Consider the following 19,905-nt stretch of genomic DNA (forward strand, 5'->3'; position numbering starts at 1 on the left):
TTTTATTTATAAAAAAAGTTCTTAGGTTTAAAAAAACATTCAGTGAACTGAAAAAGTGAGGTCGGTAATATAGGTATTTAGCTGTGTCACATGCCCTTAAAGGATTTTTTTAAACTTCAATATATAAAAATACTATAGAAATACAAGAATCTATGAAACTATTCGAATTTAATCATTTAAATTTCTTGAAAGTTTTAAGGAAGAATAGCAAACATTAAGATAAATATTACAACAATATAAATACTAGAGTAATAATAATTCAAAGCCGAAAATACTCTCAAATCATGGAAAATAAGGTGATTTTTAACGAAAATAGAGAAATATAGCTGAAGTTTTAATCCAGAAAGATGAATTCTCTACCAAACAAGATGAATTCTTCTCGAGGTGCCACTATTTTTCAAATTTCCGTCTCCCGGTTCTCCTGGCAAATATTCGTGATTTCTCCCGATTTATAAAAAATTTTAATCTCTTTGCGAAACACAATTTTTCACATATATGATCAATTGCGGAAATCGATAAGCATCAGTAAACCCTTTTGCAAGAAATCAATTGACTTTGAATCATAAAATTAGGATAAGAAAATTTGTGTGTCCGATAAAGAAAAATGCAAAGATGCATTTTATTACGCACTAGAAGTAATTTCACGCGCGCAAATCGCGCGTTCACGTATCTGGATTTTTATTTCCTAACATGAAAAATATGCAAATTTAAAAATTAATTTTAAAACTAATTCTTTAAAATTATATTTATAAAAAATTGAACAATACATAATAATTTCGAATTGAAGGCTTCTGAAATGAAAAAATTATTGCCCGATGTTGGACAATTTAATACGAAAAAAGAATTAAATTTTATAATTTCTAGATTGAAGCCCTGCAAATTAAACAATTTTATTTTAAATTGAAGAATCACGAAATTGAATGATTTGAGACGAAAAACTTAGAAAATAGGGCAATTTTAAAACCGTAGAAATTAAATATTTTAAGATTAGATCATTGCAAATTCGGAGGAATTAATATAATTAATATAAAATCTTCCTTTGTAACTATTATTAAATCTTGAAATTTTCCAACTAAATATTTTCCAATCTGAAATGATTTATTAGTTTAAGTCTTCACCAAAAAATCGGAAAATTTAAAGATATCACTTTGAAAATTCAAATAAATAATAAGCAACAAGAATGCTGCAATGTGATTCCATTTTTTGGAAAAAAAGGTTCAATTTTAAACAAAATACCGTTGAATCCAACAACAAAAAAACAACGAATTTTCACCAAAATAGTTGTAGGGTGGCCGTTTTAATTGAAGAAAAAAATTCCCGGTCATTTCCCGAGTTTTTCCCGGTTCACAAACATTTTTCACTGTCAATGAAATTGAAAAAATCGAACTCAATTCTAAAAATTTTTCCGTTTGAAGTAATAAACAACAAACAACCAATTAAAGTATTCAAATTAAAACTCTTGAATTTCAAACTTTTAAAATTGAAGTTTAAAAGTTTTTTACTTTTATAAATTATAGAGTTCAAAGATTCAGATTAAGTTCCAAAAATATAAATCTACGTTAACATTTTCAATACTCTTAATTAAAGAATCAAACAATGAACTTAAAAATGTTCTAAATATATTATTTTAAGTAATTTTAAGCTCGATACATTAAAACGTGAAAAATCATTTTTTTTAAACTTAACACTTCTTAAATTAGAAGTTAAATTACTTTTATTTTGAAAAGTTCAAGCATCCTTGAAACGCTTTAAAATTTCATTTAAAAATCTTGAGAAATCTAGAAGCGTTTTTAAATTTTTTTAAATTTAAAATAATTTTAGACATTTTTTTGAGAAGTTTAAAATATATTTTAAAATGAATCTAATTTTTTTACAACTTTTAAAAAATCCTGCAAATTAAAAAAAAATCCTTAAAATTAGAAATTTATAAATAACAATAGAACACTTATTATTTATAGAAAAAATTAGAGTAATTTTAAGAGATATTTACAGGTTTTAAAAAGATTTAAATTAAATTTAGAACTTAAAATGATTTCGAATAGTTTTTTATCACAAATTTTCAACATCAAATGCTTTTAATTTTGAATTGTTTAAATCTTTAAGACTGCACTTTAATTATTTTAAAAACTATTGAACTCGAACTTGGACCGATTTTTCTTTTGAAAATTCGTAAAATTCCCGGTCAAGAAATAAATTCACTCTCATTTCCCGGTTTTTTGGTCCAGCGGCCACCCTGAGTTGAGTTTTCAAGTTCAAAAGTCGAATATTTTAGAAAACGGTTGACCTTTAAACCCAAAAAGATTATTTTCCAACAAAAAGTTTTTTTTAATCAAGAAAGATGAATTTTCAATCAAATAGTTTAACTTTCAAGCAAAGAAGATGAATTTAAACAAACAAAATTAAATTTTCAATAAAGAAAAATGACTTTTCTACAAAAAAAAAATAAAAAATTTCTATGCAAAAAAGATGAATATTCAATAAAATAGTAGATTTTTTCATGAAAGTAATTAAATAATATAAAAAATCATTGAATTTTTAATTAAATACTTGAATTTCCATCCTGCAAGGATAAATTCTCAACGAAATGGACGAATTTTTTAACATTTAAGAATAAATTTTAACTAAAAATCATTGCATTTTACACTAAAGATTTGAAATTTCACGTCTAAAGGACGAACTTTGCAGAAGACTGGTGAATTTTCATCAAAGCAATTGGATTTTCAACGAAATAGTAGACTTTTTAACTAAAAGAGATGAATTCAGAACAATCTTCAAGCCTAAAAGATAAATATTTTAGAAGAAAGTTGAATTATCAAAAGGAACAGTTGAATTTTTTAAAATAAAATTAATATTAGATACAGTTCATTTGTGACCAAGAAAGATGAATTTTTAAGCAAATAGCTGAATTTTGAAGCACATGAAACAAATTTTCAACAAAAAAGTGAACTTTCAACCAAGAAAGGTCCATTTTTAATCAAGAAAGATGAATTTTCTATACAGAAAAAAATTAATATTTGACAAAGTAGTAGAATTTTCAAGAAAGTAATTCAGTGTGGCAGTTTTAATCGACGATAAAAATTCCCGGTTTTTCCCGGTTCGCAAACATTTTTTACGGTCAATAAAACTTAAAAAATTCGAATTTTAAAGCTAAACATTTTTCCATTTGAAGGAATAAAAAATAAACTACAAATTAAAGCACTCAAAATGGAACTCTTGAGTTTTAAGCTCTTAAAATTGAATTTAAAAATTTTTTATTTCAAAAATGTTGTATTCAAATGTTCAATAAACACAAAAATATATAAAATGGAAGTACTTTTATAGATTATATAGAGTTCAAAGATTCAGATTCAATTCTAAAAATATATATCTACATTATAATTTCCAATGCTCTATAAATCAAAGAATCAATCAATGAACTCTTAACATTTTCAAAATTATATTATTTTAAGCAATTTTAAGTTAGAAACATTAAAACTTAAAAAAACACATTTTTTAAAAACTGAACACTTCTTAAATTATTTTAATTTTAAATAGTTTAAACAACCCTGAAAAGTTTCAAAATTGTATTTCAAAATCTTGAGAAATCTAAAAATTTCTTTAAATTTTTCAAATTTGAAATTATTTTTGAAATTTTTTCCGAACTTCTAAATATCTTTTAAAATTAATCCAATTTTTCCTAGGTTTTTTGAAAATCCTGCAAATTAAAAAAAAGTTCCTTGCAATCTTTCAGATTCTTTTTTGACAATTTTGTAAATCTTTTTAAATATTCTCATAAAATAATTTTTCAAAATAAAATTTCGATTTTCCTAGGAATCTCTAGAAAATTTTTTTTGATTCTTTTGAAGCCCTGCTTCAAAAGCTTCTATTTATTTTCTTTTTTTTTTCTTTGAAATCTATAAAAAAAATTATTTGCTTTTAAATTAGACTGTTGCTATTTGCACTGAAATTTCAGTACAAATAGCCGAATTTGGCCGGTACACATACTTCGTTAGATTATTCTAAATAATTTTAAATGTTGTAAATTAATCTGGAATCTTTTCAAAACTTCTGAATATTGCTTAAAATTACACCAATTATTCAATTGTTCAATTGTTCCATTGTTATTTATATATCAAAAATTAACAATTTCACTTACAAATCAAAATTGTTTTGAAAATAACAATTAAAATTGTAACATTCATAGTTTAAAAGTTCTTCGAAATTTTAACGATTTAAGGTTTTCCATGTCAAATAATTCAGTTTTAATTTTTATACTTTTAAATATTTGGTTTTAATTGAATCGTTTTAAATAAACAGTCAAATATTGCTAAATATTAAATAATTATCCTTTGTCTTAATTAAAAAATTTAAAATTTATTGTGTTAAAAATGAAATATTTGAGACTGAAACCATATATCAAATATAATTAAATTCTTTAATTACGAATATATAATTATGAAGTTATTTTTAAACTGAAAATAGTTTGTGAGGTTCAATCTGACATTTACATTTTTTTTAATAACTAAGACTTTCGAATTGAAATAGTTCAATTTCTAAAGGATTCAGAATCTTTTTGTCATAATTTTTAAATTCTTTAAATTAAAAACGTAATTTTAAAAATAAAAATGGAAAATTACTTTTTAAAACTTTTGTAATCGAACTTTGACCGATTTTTTTAACAAAACAGCTTTTTAAAAAATAGTTGAATTGTTAACAAAATAATTAAATTTTTTAAAAGAAAAACGAATATTCAAAAAAATAGATCAATTTTTAATAAAAAAATGAATTTACAACTAAGAGTCATTTTGCAATCAAGCGAGAATAAAAATTTCAACCGAATTGTCCAATTTTACAGTCAAGACAGCGAATTCTCTGTAATATAGTGAAGTTCAACTCTTATATGTGGATTTTTAAGTAAAAGTTATTTTTCAACGAAATAGATAGATTTTCTACGAAAATATAAGAATTTTTAACCCAAAATACGAATATTTAGCCAAATAATAGCATTTTGAAGACAAACTTACGATTTTTGTAGAAGATATGTAGTTGAAATTTCAACCCGAAAAATGAAATTTATAATAAAAAGTTCATTTTTAACCTAGATGACTTTTCTGCGAGAAAATATTTGAATTTTCAACAAAATAATTAAATTTTCAGCTCAATTTTCAATCTAAAAAGATGTATTTAAAAAAATTATTAGATTTTAAACTAAAAGAAAGATAAATTTAGAAGCATAAATAAAATAGTAAAATATTGTTTATTAAATTAATTTTCAACCATGTAAAGAAATAAATTTCCAACAAAATTACTAAATTTTCAAAAAAAGAGAAATCATTTTTCAGTTAAAATGATGAAACTATAATAAAAAAAGTAATTTTTAAAAGATACGAAATTTTAAACAAAAAAGAAAGATTTTCAGTCAAGCGAGAGAGAAAAATTTTTTCGAAGAATCTGATTTTCATAACAAAAATAGGAACTGTTTGCAAATTAGTTGAATTTTCAACCTTGAACTCTTATGTAATGAATTTTCAACAAAAAAAAAGTTCATTTCCAACCAAATAGTTTAATTTTCTACGAAACTAATGTACTTTTTAGTCCAAAAAAATCTAACAATTTGATTAAAATTTCTTTGCTCGCTTGACTGTAAAATCTTTCTTGGTTGTAAAGTTAACTCTAATTCAAAATTCGTCTTTTTGGCTTTAAGATTCATTTGTTTGTTAAACACTCATAATTATATCTGCAAATTCAACTCTGGTTCAAAAATTTGTCTTTTTTGTTAAAAATTCGTTTTTAGTTCAAAATTAAATTTTTTAACTTAATATTCAACTATTACATTTATGCTTTAAAATGTATCTTTTCTAATTGCAAATTCAACTATATTTTGTTGAAAATTAATTATTTTGTTAACAGTTAAAATATTATCTTAAAATGCATCGCTTCGCTGACATCTTTTTTGTGTGGAAAATAATTTTTTTTAACTGAAAATTTATCTATTCAATCTTTTTTAGTTGAAAATTCAATTAGTTGCTTGAAAATTCAGTTTTTTTAATCGTCTTTTTTGGTAAAAAATTAATCCTTTTGTTTTGAAATTTTTTTAATATTGTTACTGCAATCTTCGTCTTTTTAGTTTTTGAAAAGTCTAGTATTTTTGGTTATGAATTTATCACTTTTGGGTAATATTTTATGTTTTAAAATTCTACCAATTCCTTGAAAATCAATCTTTGTAGATTGAAAGGGCAAGCATTCAATTAAAAATTCAAGTATTTTCTTGTAAAGTCATATTTTTTGTTGAAAAATTCCTTTGTTTTTTTTTACATTCATTTCTTTTGAATAGAAAGTCATCTTTCTTCAATGGAAATTGGCCTGGTTGTTTGAAATTTCTCCTTTTTTTTAAAACATACATAATTTTAATTAAAAATCATTCTTTTTGATTTAGAATTCAACTATTCCATTTTTTTGAATTCATCTTCTTGGTTGAAAATTTATCTATTACAGTTGAAGATTCATCGTTTTAGTCGAAAATTCATCGCTTTGGTGGACATTTTTTGTGTCGAAAATTAATTTTTTTTACTGAAGTCTTATCTATTCGATTTTTGGTTGAAAACTAATCTTTTTTTTAATTCGACTAATTGATTGATAATTCACTTTTTTAAATGTCTTTTTTGGTAGAAAATTCCCCTTTTTGGTTGAAAAATTCAACTAATTGGTTTGATTTTTTTTTCAAATTCATGGACAAATTCAAGAAATTATTAATTATGTTTTTAGTATTATTTAATTTTTCGATAGTGGTCATATATTTAAGAATATCCCTAGAAACTTCAAAAATAATTACTTATCTTTTTGGATCTAAAATTTAACTAATTGGTTTAAATTTGAAATACTTTCTTAAAAATTTAATTTATTGATTGTCGGTTGAACTATTTTATTGAAAATTAGATTTTTTATTGTTGACAATTCATGTTTTTAAATGAAAATATTCTACTATTTAGTGAAAAATTTAATTATTTTATTGAAAATTTCATTTTCTCCTATAAAATTCGTCTTTTGGACTTGAAATTTCAACTATATTTTCTTTTAAAGTTCATCCTTATTTGGTAGAAAAATCATCAGAAAGCAAAAAATTGCAAAATAAATGAATTTTTAAATCATATTAATGTATTTTCAACGGAAATAATTGAATTTTAAACTGAGAAGATTAACAAGATTTTAACTAAAATGATAAATATTTACAAATTATCCACCAAACTACTGAATTTTGAACTATAAAAGATCAATTTTTCACCAAATGAATGAATTTTCAAATAAAATAATGAATTTTCAACTGGAATAGGTGAATTTTATACCTAATAAAAAGATGAATTTTCAATCATAAAGATTAATTTTCTACAAATAAAGACAAATTTTCCACAAAGTACATACTTTATCAAACAAGTACTTTAATTTTTTAATAACAAATAAACATTTTCTACTGCAATAGTTACATTTTTAGTTTAAAAAAAAAAATGATTTGCAACAATGTATTTACATTTTCAAAAAGCGATGAATATTTAATTAAAATAATGAATCTTTAAACAACAAAAATTATTTTTAACAAAATAGTTTAACTTTTAATAGAAAGTAATAGAATTTTTAACCAAAAAATGATACATTCGCAAATAACAATGTAACGAAATTTTTTATTATGATCCAGGAAAATCTAAAACTACTCGAAGTAATTTCTTTTTTTTTTTTAATTTGGAAGAGGAAACTTTCAAATTGTGACAAATTCTGACTTGAAACCCGTATTTTTTAAACTCCTTTCTTCTCAATCCGAATTAAAATTCCTAAAAAAATGCTCCGCGACTTTAGATAAAGAACAAATCAATTTTCTAAATTAAACAAAATTATTTAAATAATGGAAACTTGAATTTTACCGCGATCAGAAGTAAAAAATTCAGTTTTTGAGACGAAAACGAACCAAATCATGACCGAATTTTTGTGAAACGAATAGTAAGTGAAAATACCTAATTATAGTATGCAAAATGATTAAAACCTACATTTGATAATAATGACAAAGTTAGATAAATTTTTAATATTTAAATTTCAAGCTTAAAGGATTTCGAATTGATTTAATTTAATATCATTTTTTATAAATTAGTTTAAATGACTGTAAATTTTGAATAAAAAACTTCTCACTGAACGTTGAATGAAGCTTGGCCTTGACTCTGAAATGAAAACAAACAAAAAAAAACTTACTCGAGTTCGGAATATTCGTCAGGAAATTCTCGGCATATTTGAATAATGTCTGTACGACATAATCCCACACATAGAATTTTTTTCTTAAGTTCTGGTTGCAACAAACTTAAGGGTTCACTGGTTTCACTGGTTTCGCTGGATTCACTGGAATCACTGGATTCAAGGGATGGTTCTTGTTCACTAGAGCATTCACTTCTCTCTGTAGATGAATCTGTCGGCATCTTTGACAGCGGCTAAAATTTATTCTAAATTTCACTCAAGATTCACAATGCCACTCTAGCCTGCGGGAATAATTCTTGATTCAGATATGCTTCAAGAATCGGTTTTAAAAATACTGGACACAAAACAAAACGATGTATGAAATTAAATTTCGATTGCTGTACAAGTTTGAGGTTATAGTTGTCAAAAGACCCTTTTTGAAGAATTTAAAAGAAATTTAGAAGTACTTACCTCTCGTTTGATGATCAATTAAATTAGCTTCTAATTTAAGCACTGATTTTAACTCATTTTTACAACATTATGCTGTAAATTTCACATAATTTTTTAAACAATCACAACACGATGTTCGCGATCATAACCTAAACCAAAGATATTATAATACCTTTGCCTAAACTAGACGCTGGTGAATTCTAGGGGTTTTCTTACTCACAGTCCTCCCAGCGTGGATATAGGGAAGTTTTGGTGCCTTCTGGGAACCGGGAATGGGACGTGGGATGTTGGCTTCGTATTGCGTTAAATAATTGAGGATTTTTTTTATTAATGACTAAACCAGGGCGAAATTAATAATTTTTTATTCCATTTATTATAATTTATATAATAAGTGATTTAATTATGGATCCTCGCTTACATAGACGCCCCGAACCCGAAAGAGAACCTTCAGAGTTGGTCAGTAACATAACCTACAAATTTGGAAAACAGAACTTTCTTTCGAAATCGGGTGCAAAATTAAACAAAAATCGCATTGAGAAGGTTTATCAATATTTATTTAATAGCCGAAATTAATTCTGACAGTATTCGTTTTTCCCTTCGAAAAATAATGAAGATCTGAGTACATAATTTCGTCACGTAACTTCCTTTTTGTTATGGTCCAAGACTTCGAAAATTAACATACGGACGTGAATTGCATTTTTTTCAAAGGGAGAGAAATCAAATTTTGTTTACTAAAATAACTTCGGTTCGACATAAACAACATAAGTTATAGCTAAATGTCAAACCTAACCCATAATTTGGCAAGCTTGTTGAAAAAAAATGCATTATGGAGGCTTGCCTTCAGCGGATACAATTTGAAAGAGATTGACTAAAAACGGTTCTAAACTTCGAAATTTAAATCTAAAAACTAATTTTGATGAAAGTATGAAAATAGTTCGAAATCTAAATTCTCAGGTTATCGACTGGATCAACGAAGCTTCGATTTCGTCAGAGGAAGCTGTAAAAGTAACAAATCTGTGCAAATTGCAAGAGGTTTTAGTCAATAACAAAGATTCGCAGTTGCTACATATATACTTGGAAGAAGTATTGCAGTTTTCGTTGGACAGGCATGCTGAAGTTCGGAAAGCTGTCAGTGGATTTATAGAAGAAGCTGGGTAATTTTAATTTGTTAAATATTCCATCTCAAAATTAAAATTAGAACTAAAATTACGCTCGGTGCAGGTGAAAAAAAATTCATGAGAAAGTTCAGGGCGTTGTTAGGTTCAGGGAAAACCTGAAAATGAGGAAAAAATCAAGGAATTTGACAAAAAAATTGCAAAAACTTTAAATAATTTACAATGGTAATAAACTTGAAATTTATAAATTTTTATTTGAAATTGTTTTATTCAGTTTATAAAATAAATAATTAGAAAATTATGTTGTTTGAATATTAATGGAAAAGAAAAAGATTAATTGGTCAAGGAAATATTAAGAGTTTAAAAAAAATTCTTTTTCGGATAAAAGTGCAACTGTTTTATTTAAATTTAATCTTCTTTGGTTAAGGATTCAAATATATTTTGTTCAAAATTCGTCTTTTATAGTTAAATGCAACCATTTTTTTATTTAAAATTAAAATATTTTTTTATAAATATCTACTGTTACTATTCTTTGTTTAGAATTTATCATTCTTTTTTAAAAATTAATTCTTTGGTTGAAAATTATGTTTATTTCATTAAAATTTGTATTTTTTGGCAGAAAATTCTTCTTTTCGGTTTTAAATGGATCTCTTTTGCTATAAATTTTACCTTTTTTTGGAAGTAATATTAACAATTACATTTTTTGTTGAAAATTCATACTTTCTTGTTGAATCCAACTGTTTTTTTTTTAATTTGAGATTAAAATCTTTTTTCTTGAAATATTTACTATTACATTATTTGTTTTTCGGTTAAAAATTTAAGTGTTTTGTTAAAAATTCACCTTTCTTTTTTTTTAATTAATTTTTTTGATTGAAGGTTGACTTATTTGGTTAAAATTTAAGTATTTCGTTGAAAATTCTTTTCTTTTTGGTATAAAGTCTTTTTTTTTGTGACAAAATTTATCTTTTTTTCTTAAATATTTACTATTACATTATTTGTTTAAAATACATATATGCTTGTTACATTTTTTTTTGAAAATTTCGTCTCTTTGATTAAAATTAGTCTTTTTTTGAAAATTCTTATTTTTTTGTTTATTATTTTTTTAACTGAAAATGTAACTTTTCCATTTTTGAGTAAAAATGTACCTTTTTCAGTTAAAAAATTCAACGATTTATTTAAAAATACATGTATTTTGTAGAAAAATAGCCTTTTTGATTTTAAATGGATCTTTTTTGGTAGATATTTGATTTTTTTCTTGAAATATTTACTATTACATTATTTGTTGGAAATTCTTTTTTTTTCATAAATTTTTTAAACTGAAAATGTAACTTTCATTTTTCTCTAAAAAAAAATATCTTTTACGGTTAGAAAATTCAACTATTTGTTAGAAAATTGATGTATTTTGTTGAAAATCAGTATTTTTTACATTAGTCTTTTTACATTGAATCCAATTGTCTTTTTTATTTGAAATTACAATCTTTTTTCTTGAAATATTTACTATTGCATTATTTGTTGAAAATTTAACTTTCTTTGTTCCAAATTTTTTTTTTTTAATGTTGCTGAAAACTAGTATTTTGTTAAAAAATTCATCTTTTTAGTTTTAAAATTTATTTCATTCGGTAGAAATTTTCTATTTTTAGGATGAAATATCAACTATTACATTTTTTTCTTGAAAATTCGTATTTTTTGTTGTTGAATCTAACTGTTGTTTTTATTAGAAATTAAATTCTTTTTTCTTAAAATATTTACAGTTACATTATTTGTTGAAAATCCATCTTTCTTCGTTAAAAACTTATCCTTTTCAGTTGAAAAAGTCAACTATTGTGTTTTGAAAATGCATGTGTTTGATGAAATTTATTCTTTTAGGTAGAAAATTCGTCTTTTCGGTTTTAAAATTGATCTCATTATGTAGAAAGTTCATATTTGTGGGCGAAATATCTACTATTACATTTTTCTTTTTTCGTTAAACCCAGCAGTTTTTTATTTAAACTCTTTTTTTGTTGAAATATTTACTATTACATACATTATCTTCGTTGAAAATTTATCTTTCTAGAATTGATCTATTGAAAATTCTATTTGGTTAAATTTAATTATTTTGTTAAAAATTCAACTAAATTCTTAAAAAGTCATATTTTTTGGTCGGAAATTTATCTTTTCGAGTTAGATGTGAATGTTTCTTGGTTTAAAATTTAATTGTCGTCTAAAATATTTGTCTCTCACTTAAAATTGAAACTGTTTGATTAAAAATGCACCTGTTTTTTGTGGTAAATTTATCTTTACGGTTTAAAAGTAAAATTCTGTCTTAAACAATCGACTTTATTCCCCTATTTTCTTTAAAAAATCACCCTATTTCCCCCATTTTCAGAGAATTTTAGACTGGGAAGTCTGAAATCACTTTTACAATAATTAAAATTATATATTTTTCATGTGAGTTCTAGAATTTTTAATCCTTTTAAAAATTTATATATTAGAGAAATTAGTATTAAATAATTATTATTATAAATACTTAAAATTCAACCGGGAAAAATGTATTTTTTGACCAGGCATTTGGTTCAATCCAACTGTTCACGTTTTTAAGTGTTACACAATTAGTGAATTTAATTAATAATTTATTAATATAATTAATTTTTAATTAATGTAATTATTAATTAATTGATTTTACTTGACGTTATCATTGTTTAATTTTAGGGAGAAGCAACCTGAGGTCATTCCACGTTTAGTCTCAACTCTTTCGAGATTAGTCGCTGACGATGCGCCTGCTGTTGCAAAACGAGCCCTTAGGACGAGCGGGAGAATTCTTCGAGCCACCCTGAAATGGGTTGCGAGTGCTCCGCTTGTTACTCCCGAAATGGAAACGGCTTGGACCCAACTTAGCAAACTCAAAGTTCAGATTATAAACATGATTGACAGCGACAACGATGGGTGCGAAATTGATTTATAAATAATTATAACTATCGTTAAATAATTTTACTTGAGAGTTCAGGGTGGCCAGTGGACCGGGAAAGCGAGAAATCACAATGAATGATCTTAAATCGTCAGGAAATGACAAGGATTTATTTTTTATTTTTAGAAGAAAATTCTGTTTAATCATTTGAAATATAAAAAAAGGCATATCACACGAGGATATAATGCAATTTGAAATAATTTCGATGTCACCTTCTTTTGATGAAGTTCAATTATTAACTGTTTCATTGACGAAGTCATTCATTGTAAAAACAATGCTCAATTCTGAAATCTTTCACGTTGAAAATTTTCCATTTTAGGTTTCAATTTTAGAGTTTACTCTTTCAATTTAAAGAATTTTAAAATGCAATTTTGAAGGCTTAAATAATTAAAAATTAATAGCGTTTGAATTTTAATTCTTTTGATAAAAAAAAAAGTTTTATGTTGGGAAACTATAAATATAAATTAATTAATGATGAATTGAAACTTTATAAACTATTTTTAATTTACAAATAATTTCAAATTAATAGTTTTATGCTTAAATGCTTTTATTCAATTTTGAACCCATTCAATTTGATTTGATTTTTTTTTTTGTTAAAAAAGAGAACAGTTTTTTTTTAATTTAGCAATAGAAGACTTTATTCAAAACTAGAAATTATAAATCAAATATTTAAAACCAAACAATTTGAAACTGATGTTTGTTGTGTAAGATCTTTATCGAGTTGGATGTGGAGAAATTTTGATTTTCAGTAGTCTATGAATTAGAAGATGAATAATTGTTTATTTTTTAACATTTTTATCGAATTGGGAGGAGGAACTTTCGTTTTATTTTTTTATTTTTATTTGAATGGGAAGAAGCCCTTTTTTGTTTTTAACATTTTTATTAAGTTGAAAGGGAAGAAATTTTGATTTTGCATTTTCTTTTGAATTAGAAGATGAAATTTTTTTGGGTTTTAATATTTTTTCTTGGTTTTGTACGAGATTTTTGTTAATTTTTTTCTGAATAAGAAGAAGCCATTTTTTCTTTTTAGCATTTTTATGGAGTTGAAGTGTGAAACTTTTTATTTTCAGACTTTTTTCTGAATTGGAGGTCGGTAACTTTTTATTTTTAACATTTTGATTGAATTGGGAAGGAAGAAATTTGGGTTTTCATTTTTTTATGAATTGCAAGATGAACTTTGTTTGTTTTTAAGATTTTTATTTAGTTTAAGGGAGGTTTTTTTATATTTTAAGTTTTTTCTTGAGTTGGAAGGGAGGAAATTTCGATTTTAAAATTTTGTTTGTATCGGAAGATACCATTTTTTTTTTAGCATTTTTATTGAGTTGAAGGGTGGAACTTTTTATTTTCAATTTTTTTCCTCATTTGGAGGGTAATTTTTTTTTTATAACACTTTTATTGAGTTGGAAAGGAGGAAAGTTCGGTTTTCATTTTTGTTTTCTAAATTACAATAGGGATATTTTTTGATCTTAAGATTTTTATTGGGTTTAGGGGAAATTTTTTTATTTAAAATTTTTTTTAGGGTTGGAAACGAGTAAATTTTGGGTTTTAAATTTTTTCAGAATCAAAAGATTCCTTTTTTGTTATTTATTTTTTCTGAATTATAAGAGGTCATTTCTTCTTTTTAGCATTTTTAATGAGTTGAAGGGTGGGACTTTTTATTTTCAATTTGTTTCTCTCAATTATAGGGTAATTTTTTTTATAACATTTTTATTGTGTTGGAAAGGAGGAAAGTTCGGTTTTAATTTTTTTTTTAATTATAATAAGGATATTTTTGTGTTCTTAAGATTCTCATTAAGTTTAGGATGATTTTTTTTATTTTTTAGATTTTTTTTGAGTTGAAAACGAGGAAATTTTGTTTTTTAACTTTTTCTGTATCGGCATTTTTTCTTTTTAGCATTTTTATTGAGTTGAAGGAGGAACTTCTTACTTTCAATTTTTGTTCTCAATTGGAGGAGGGAAATTTTTTTGTTTTTAAGATTTTTGTACTTTTTTTGGTTTTGTACGAGATTTTTTTTCTGAATTAGAAGAGACCATTCTTTCTTTTTAGCATTTTTATGGAGTTGAAGGGTAAATTTTTTTATTTTCAATCTTTCTTCTTCAATTGGAGGGTAATTTTTTATTTATAACGTTTTCATTGAATTGGAAAGGAGGACAGTTCGGTTTTCATTTTTTTTCTAAATTACAATAGGGATATTTTTTTGTTCTTAAGATTTTTATTAAGTTTAGGGTGACTTTTTTATTTTTAAGATTTTTTTAGAGTTGGAAACGAGCAAATTTTGGTTCTTAAATTTTTTTCTGGATCGAAAGATTTCTTTTTCGTTTTTATCAATTTTAATAAACTGGAGATTTTTGTTATTTATTTTTTCTAAATTAGAACATGTCATTTGTTCTTTTTACAATTTTTATTGAGTTGATGGGGGGAACTTTTTATTTCCCATCTTTTTTTCTGAATTGGAGGACGGTCATTTTTAATTTTTAACATTTTTAATGGAGTTGGAAAGGGCACAATTAGGGTTTTCATTTTTTTCTGAATTGGAGGAGGGACATCTTATTTGTTTAAGTTTAAAAAAAATTCATTGTTTTCTGGATAGAAAGAGGTAAATTTCTTCTATTTTGACATTTGTATTGAGTTGGAAGGGGGGAGATTTTGGTTTTCAATTTTTTTTGAATTGTATGACGGTAATTTTTTTATTAATATTTTTATAGAGTTGGAAGGGAGCAAATTTTGGGTTTTTAATTTTTTTTCTCGATCGGATCATCATTTTGATTATATGTTAGATATATTATTTATTATATTATTTTTATTTTTCTGAATTGGAGGATGAAATTTTTTTGTTTGTAAGATTTTTATTGAGTTAAAGGGTAATTTTTTTTATTTTAACGTTTTTCTTCAGTTGGAAGAGAGGAAATTTTTTGTTCTTTTTAGCATTTTTATTGAGTTGAATAGTGGTTTATTTTATTTTAAATTTTTGTTCTCAAATCGAGAAGGGTTTTTTTATTTATAACATTCTTATTCAGCTGGGAAAGAGGAAAATTCTGTTTTAATTTTTGTCTAAACTAGAATAGGGATATTTTTTGTTATGAAGATTTTCAATTCTAAGTTTTATTTTTGAGATTTTTCTTTATGTGAGTTGAAATGAAGGGTTAGTTAAATTTATTAAAGTTACAAAAAAAAATTATTTTTCATATTAATAGCATTTAATTTAATATTGTTCGATTGAAAAGTGTTAAAAGCTTCAATTTGAAAAGTCTAAAATAAAAAAAAAGAATCACTTTTAGTGCTTTAATTTGCAGTTTTTTATTATATAAAATAAAATTTTTTAAATTTTATGACTTCTAATTTTTTAATTGAACGCTGAACAATTCTTTCGACCCGGGAAATTACCGGGAATTTTTTTCTTCGATTAAAACGGCCACCCTGGGGACATACTTTCAAATTTTCTTAGTTTTTTTTTTTTTTTTTTTTTGATTGACTCTTTCTTGAACAGAATTCGAACTCAGGCAGTGAAGTTCCTCGAAGGAGTCGTTTTGATTCAGACATACCCGGATCCAGACAGTCCGAAAAAGCCAGACGACTTTTCGCTAGAAGATGTCCCACTGACTTTGAAAATCGCACGGAGGCGAAAATTAGAAGAGGAGGCCACGCAAGTGATGGATTTGTTGATTAAATTTCATGGATCTCCGCATGTTAGCAGCGTGAATTTAATGACTTGTATGGGATCCTTAGCTTTAATTGCTAAAACGAGACCGCAGTTCATGTCTGATGTTATACAAGGTTTAATATTTTAATGAATTGAAATTCAGTGATAATCTGAACTTTTTATCAGGGTGTCTATACTACTTGGAAAACCTGGAAATGTCAGGGAATTTTTTTTAACAGGAAATTTTTTCGAACGCGCTTTTAATTTTTTATTTAAATTGCAATATAAAATTCAATAACAATGACTCTTTATCTGTAAAAGTAGCTTTATATTACTGAATTGAACTATTTTGTTGAAAATTCCTTTTTTCTTTGATTTAAAATTAATTTTTTTACTGAAAATTGGACCATTCTATTTTTCATTGAAAATTGACCCGTTATCAGTTGAAAATTCAAACATTTGGTTGAAAATACATGTATTTTGCTGAAAATTCACCAGTTTGTTTGCAATTTTTTTCTCTCAGTTGAATCCAACTGTTTTTGGTTACAAATTAAAATCGTTTTTTGTTGAAATTTCAATTACTACATTTTTCGTTAAAAATTTATCTTTTTTCGAATGACAAATTAATTAGTTGATTAAAAGTTAAACTTGTTTGTTAAAAAGTAATTTTTTTGGTTGAAGGTTTATCATTTTTATTGAAAATTAGTCTTTTTGGTTAGAAACTGAGCTATTTTGTCGAAAATTCTTTTTTTCCTAGGTTGAAAATTAATTTTTGTGCTGAAAATTTAACTATTACGGTTGTAACTCCAACTATTTTGTTAAAAATTTGTTCTTTATTTGGTTTATAACTATTTTTTACTGCAAATTTATCATTCAATTTTTGATTGAAAATTCACCCGTTATAAGTTGAAAATTTAAGTATTTGGTTTTTTGGTTCTTGGTTGAAATGTCAAAAACTACATTTTTTGCTAAAAATTTATCTTTTTTTGAATGGCAAATTAATTAGTTGGTTAAAAGTTAAACTTGTTTTTTAAAAAGTAATTTTTTTTGGTTGAAGGTTTATCATTTTTATTGAAAATTAGTCTCTTTGGTTGGAAACTGAGCTATTTTGTTGAAAATTCATTTTTTTCCTTGGCTGAAAATAATTTTTTTTTCTGAAAATTTAACTATTAGGGTTGAAACTTCAACTATTTTGTTGAAAATTCGTTTTTTTTTAAATTAATTGTTATTAATTAAAAATGTAAATAATTATTCTAATTAGATATTCCATCATTTTAGGTAAAAATTAATGTCTGGTTGAAAACTAATGTTATAATTGAAAATTTTCCTATTTAATTTTTGATTGACAATTTAGCTTTCTTAGTTGAAAATTCATGGATTTTGTTGGAAATTCGTGTTCTTTGGTAGAAATAATTCGTCTTAATTGAATATTCATCTTTTCGGGTAAAAAAATCAAATATTTCAGTTCAAGATGCATCATTATAGTTGAAAATTCCTCACTTTGATTGAAAATTTAACTATTTGGTTAATTTTTTTTTTAAATATTAATTTCTTTAAATTGAAAATGTAAAAAAATATTCCATCATTTTGGTTGAAAATTCACCTCTTTGGATAAAAATTAGTTTTTTTAACTGAAAATTTTATTATTTAATTTTTAGGGGAGAATTTATTTATTTTTCGTTGAAAATTCAATTACTCAAATTAAATATTTGTCATTTTATTTAAAAATTTATCTTTTGTTGTTAAAAATTCCACTATCTCAGTTGAAAATTCATTTTATTTTTTAAAAACTCATCACTTCGTTTAAAAATGTAACTTTTTTTAATTAGTTTTTTTGTTTGAAAATTATGATTTTTTAAACTGAAAATATAATATTCTAATTAACCATTCTTTAATTTTATTTTAAAATTTATCCTTTTGACTGAAACTTTAACTGTTTTGTTGAAAATGCTTTGTCTTTTCGTTGAAAATTAATTATTTTAATAGAAAATTTAACTATTCTATTTATGGTAAAGAATTGATATTTCTTAGTTCTAAATTCAATTATTTCGTTGAAAATTTATGTATTTTTTTAAAAATTCACTTCTTTTATTTGAAACTTCGTCGTTTTGGTAGAAATAGTTCTTCTTGTTTGAAAATTCATCTTTTTGGTGAAAAATTCAACTATTAAAGTTTAATAATTTTAGTTGAAAATTGATATTTTTGGTTTAAACTCGAATTTTTTTTCTTGAAAAATAATTCTTTTTAATTGAAAATTTAAATATTCAATTTATGCTTAAGAATTGGTATTTCTTAGTTCTTAATTAAATTATTTCTTTAGAAAAATAAGTATTTTGTTGAAAAATGGTCTTTTTAATAGAAAATTTATCTTCTTGTTTTGAGAATTCATCTTCTTCGTCAAAAATTCAGGTTTTCATTTAACAATTCATAATTTTATTTGAAAATTGTTCTTTTTGCTTGTAAATAAAACTATTTAGTTAAAAAATAAACTCTGATTACAAATTTATTTTTGTCATGTTTAAAATTGACCGATTGCAGTTGAATATTCGCAACTTTAATTGAAAATTAATCACTTTCGTTGACAATTTGTTTTTTTTTGTCGGCGCAAAATTAATTATTTTAGCTGAATATTAAAATATTTCATTTTTTGTTGAAAAGTGTAATTTTTTAGTTCAAAATTCATCCTTAGAAACTGAAAAAACCATTATTTATAACAAACTCGCAAAACTTTATACATATTCCGAGTTGATTATTTTAATTAATGTAAAATATTTTAATGGCTCCGTACTGTGAAAAATTATACCTAGAAAAAACTTGAAATATCTGTGGAAAAAACCTGAAATTCTCAGGGATTTCAGTAGACACCCTGTTTATTTATATATCTGCATATAATAGTTTTTTATATTTTAGCTATGCAAAGACTGCAGCTCGATTTGCCGCCGACTTTGTCTGACTCGCAAGTGACGAGTGTTCAGAAGCAATTAAAACTGACTCTATTAGGATTACTGAAACATCCCGCAAGTGTTGAATTCGCCACGACGATGGCGAAACAGTTGACTCAACTTGGAGCAAAAGAGCAGGAAATTGTCCGAGCTTATCCAAAGGCAGAAGATATTAGGAGAATGAAAAAGCGCCTCCAAGTAAAGAAAAATTCTCTACAATTTTATTTTATCAATTTTCATTGATTTACGATGTCCAGCAAAAGTGCTTGGATTTTTTAAAATGGGAAAACCTCGACAAATCCTTGAATTTTGCTCATGGTCCTGGCATTTGTTATTCTCTTAAAGAAAAAACAGATTTTAAATTTTTTCTTTGATGAACGAAGAAATATTGTTTTATTGTATATAGTAATTCATAAATCCGCCATTTTTTATTTTATTTGTAATTTTTTTTTTTCAACGTAGAAAAACACAAATTTTTAGCAGGAGATTGTTCCTTTTATCACGATGAAAAATCAATGAAATTTTACTGACTGTATCTGGGAAAACCTGGAAATCAGGGAACGCCAAGGTTAAAAAAATCATTTTCTTTTTAATGATTTATTCATCCTTTTAATTGAAAA

At 24.4% G+C, this 19,905-nt stretch overlaps 2 protein-coding genes across 8 annotated transcripts in view; one reads left to right on the forward strand and one right to left on the reverse strand.

The window, feature by feature from the left end:
* LOC117168165 (ketohexokinase-like) overlaps positions 1-8,805 on the reverse strand; it is a 22,918-nt gene extending 14,113 nt beyond the window's left edge. For 4 of the 6 annotated variants that reach the window (XM_033353600.1, XM_033353601.1, XM_033353599.1 and 1 more), the window contains exons 1-2: positions 8,665-8,805; positions 8,215-8,447 (exon numbers count right to left, since the gene is read on the reverse strand). In XM_033353600.1, the coding sequence (XP_033209491.1) occupies positions 8,215-8,435 (221 nt within the window). In that variant the 5' untranslated portion in view covers positions 8,436-8,447; positions 8,665-8,805. Of the gene's footprint in view, positions 1-8,214; positions 8,549-8,664 lie in introns of all 6 variants that reach the window. The other 2 variants (XM_033353596.1, XM_033353598.1) reach the window with 2 other exon arrangements.
* A 91-nt stretch (positions 8,806-8,896) lies between these two features.
* The window catches only part of LOC117167008 (symplekin), a 50,223-nt gene continuing 39,214 nt past the window's right edge, over positions 8,897-19,905 (forward strand). Inside the window, exons 1-5 of one of the 2 annotated variants that reach the window (XM_033351555.1) lie at positions 8,897-9,099; positions 9,598-9,797; positions 12,447-12,680; positions 16,191-16,477; positions 19,254-19,483. In XM_033351555.1, coding sequence (XP_033207446.1) covers positions 9,046-9,099; positions 9,598-9,797; positions 12,447-12,680; positions 16,191-16,477; positions 19,254-19,483 — 1,005 coding nt within the window. In that variant the 5' untranslated portion in view covers positions 8,897-9,045. The remainder of the gene's footprint in view (positions 9,100-9,597; positions 9,798-12,446; positions 12,681-16,190; positions 16,478-19,253; positions 19,484-19,905) is intronic. The other variant, XR_004466344.1, reaches the window with a different exon arrangement.

Source organism: Belonocnema kinseyi, chromosome 2 (assembly GCF_010883055.1).
Source record: "Belonocnema kinseyi isolate 2016_QV_RU_SX_M_011 chromosome 2, B_treatae_v1, whole genome shotgun sequence".
NCBI classification, from domain to species: domain Eukaryota; kingdom Metazoa; phylum Arthropoda; class Insecta; order Hymenoptera; family Cynipidae; genus Belonocnema; species Belonocnema kinseyi.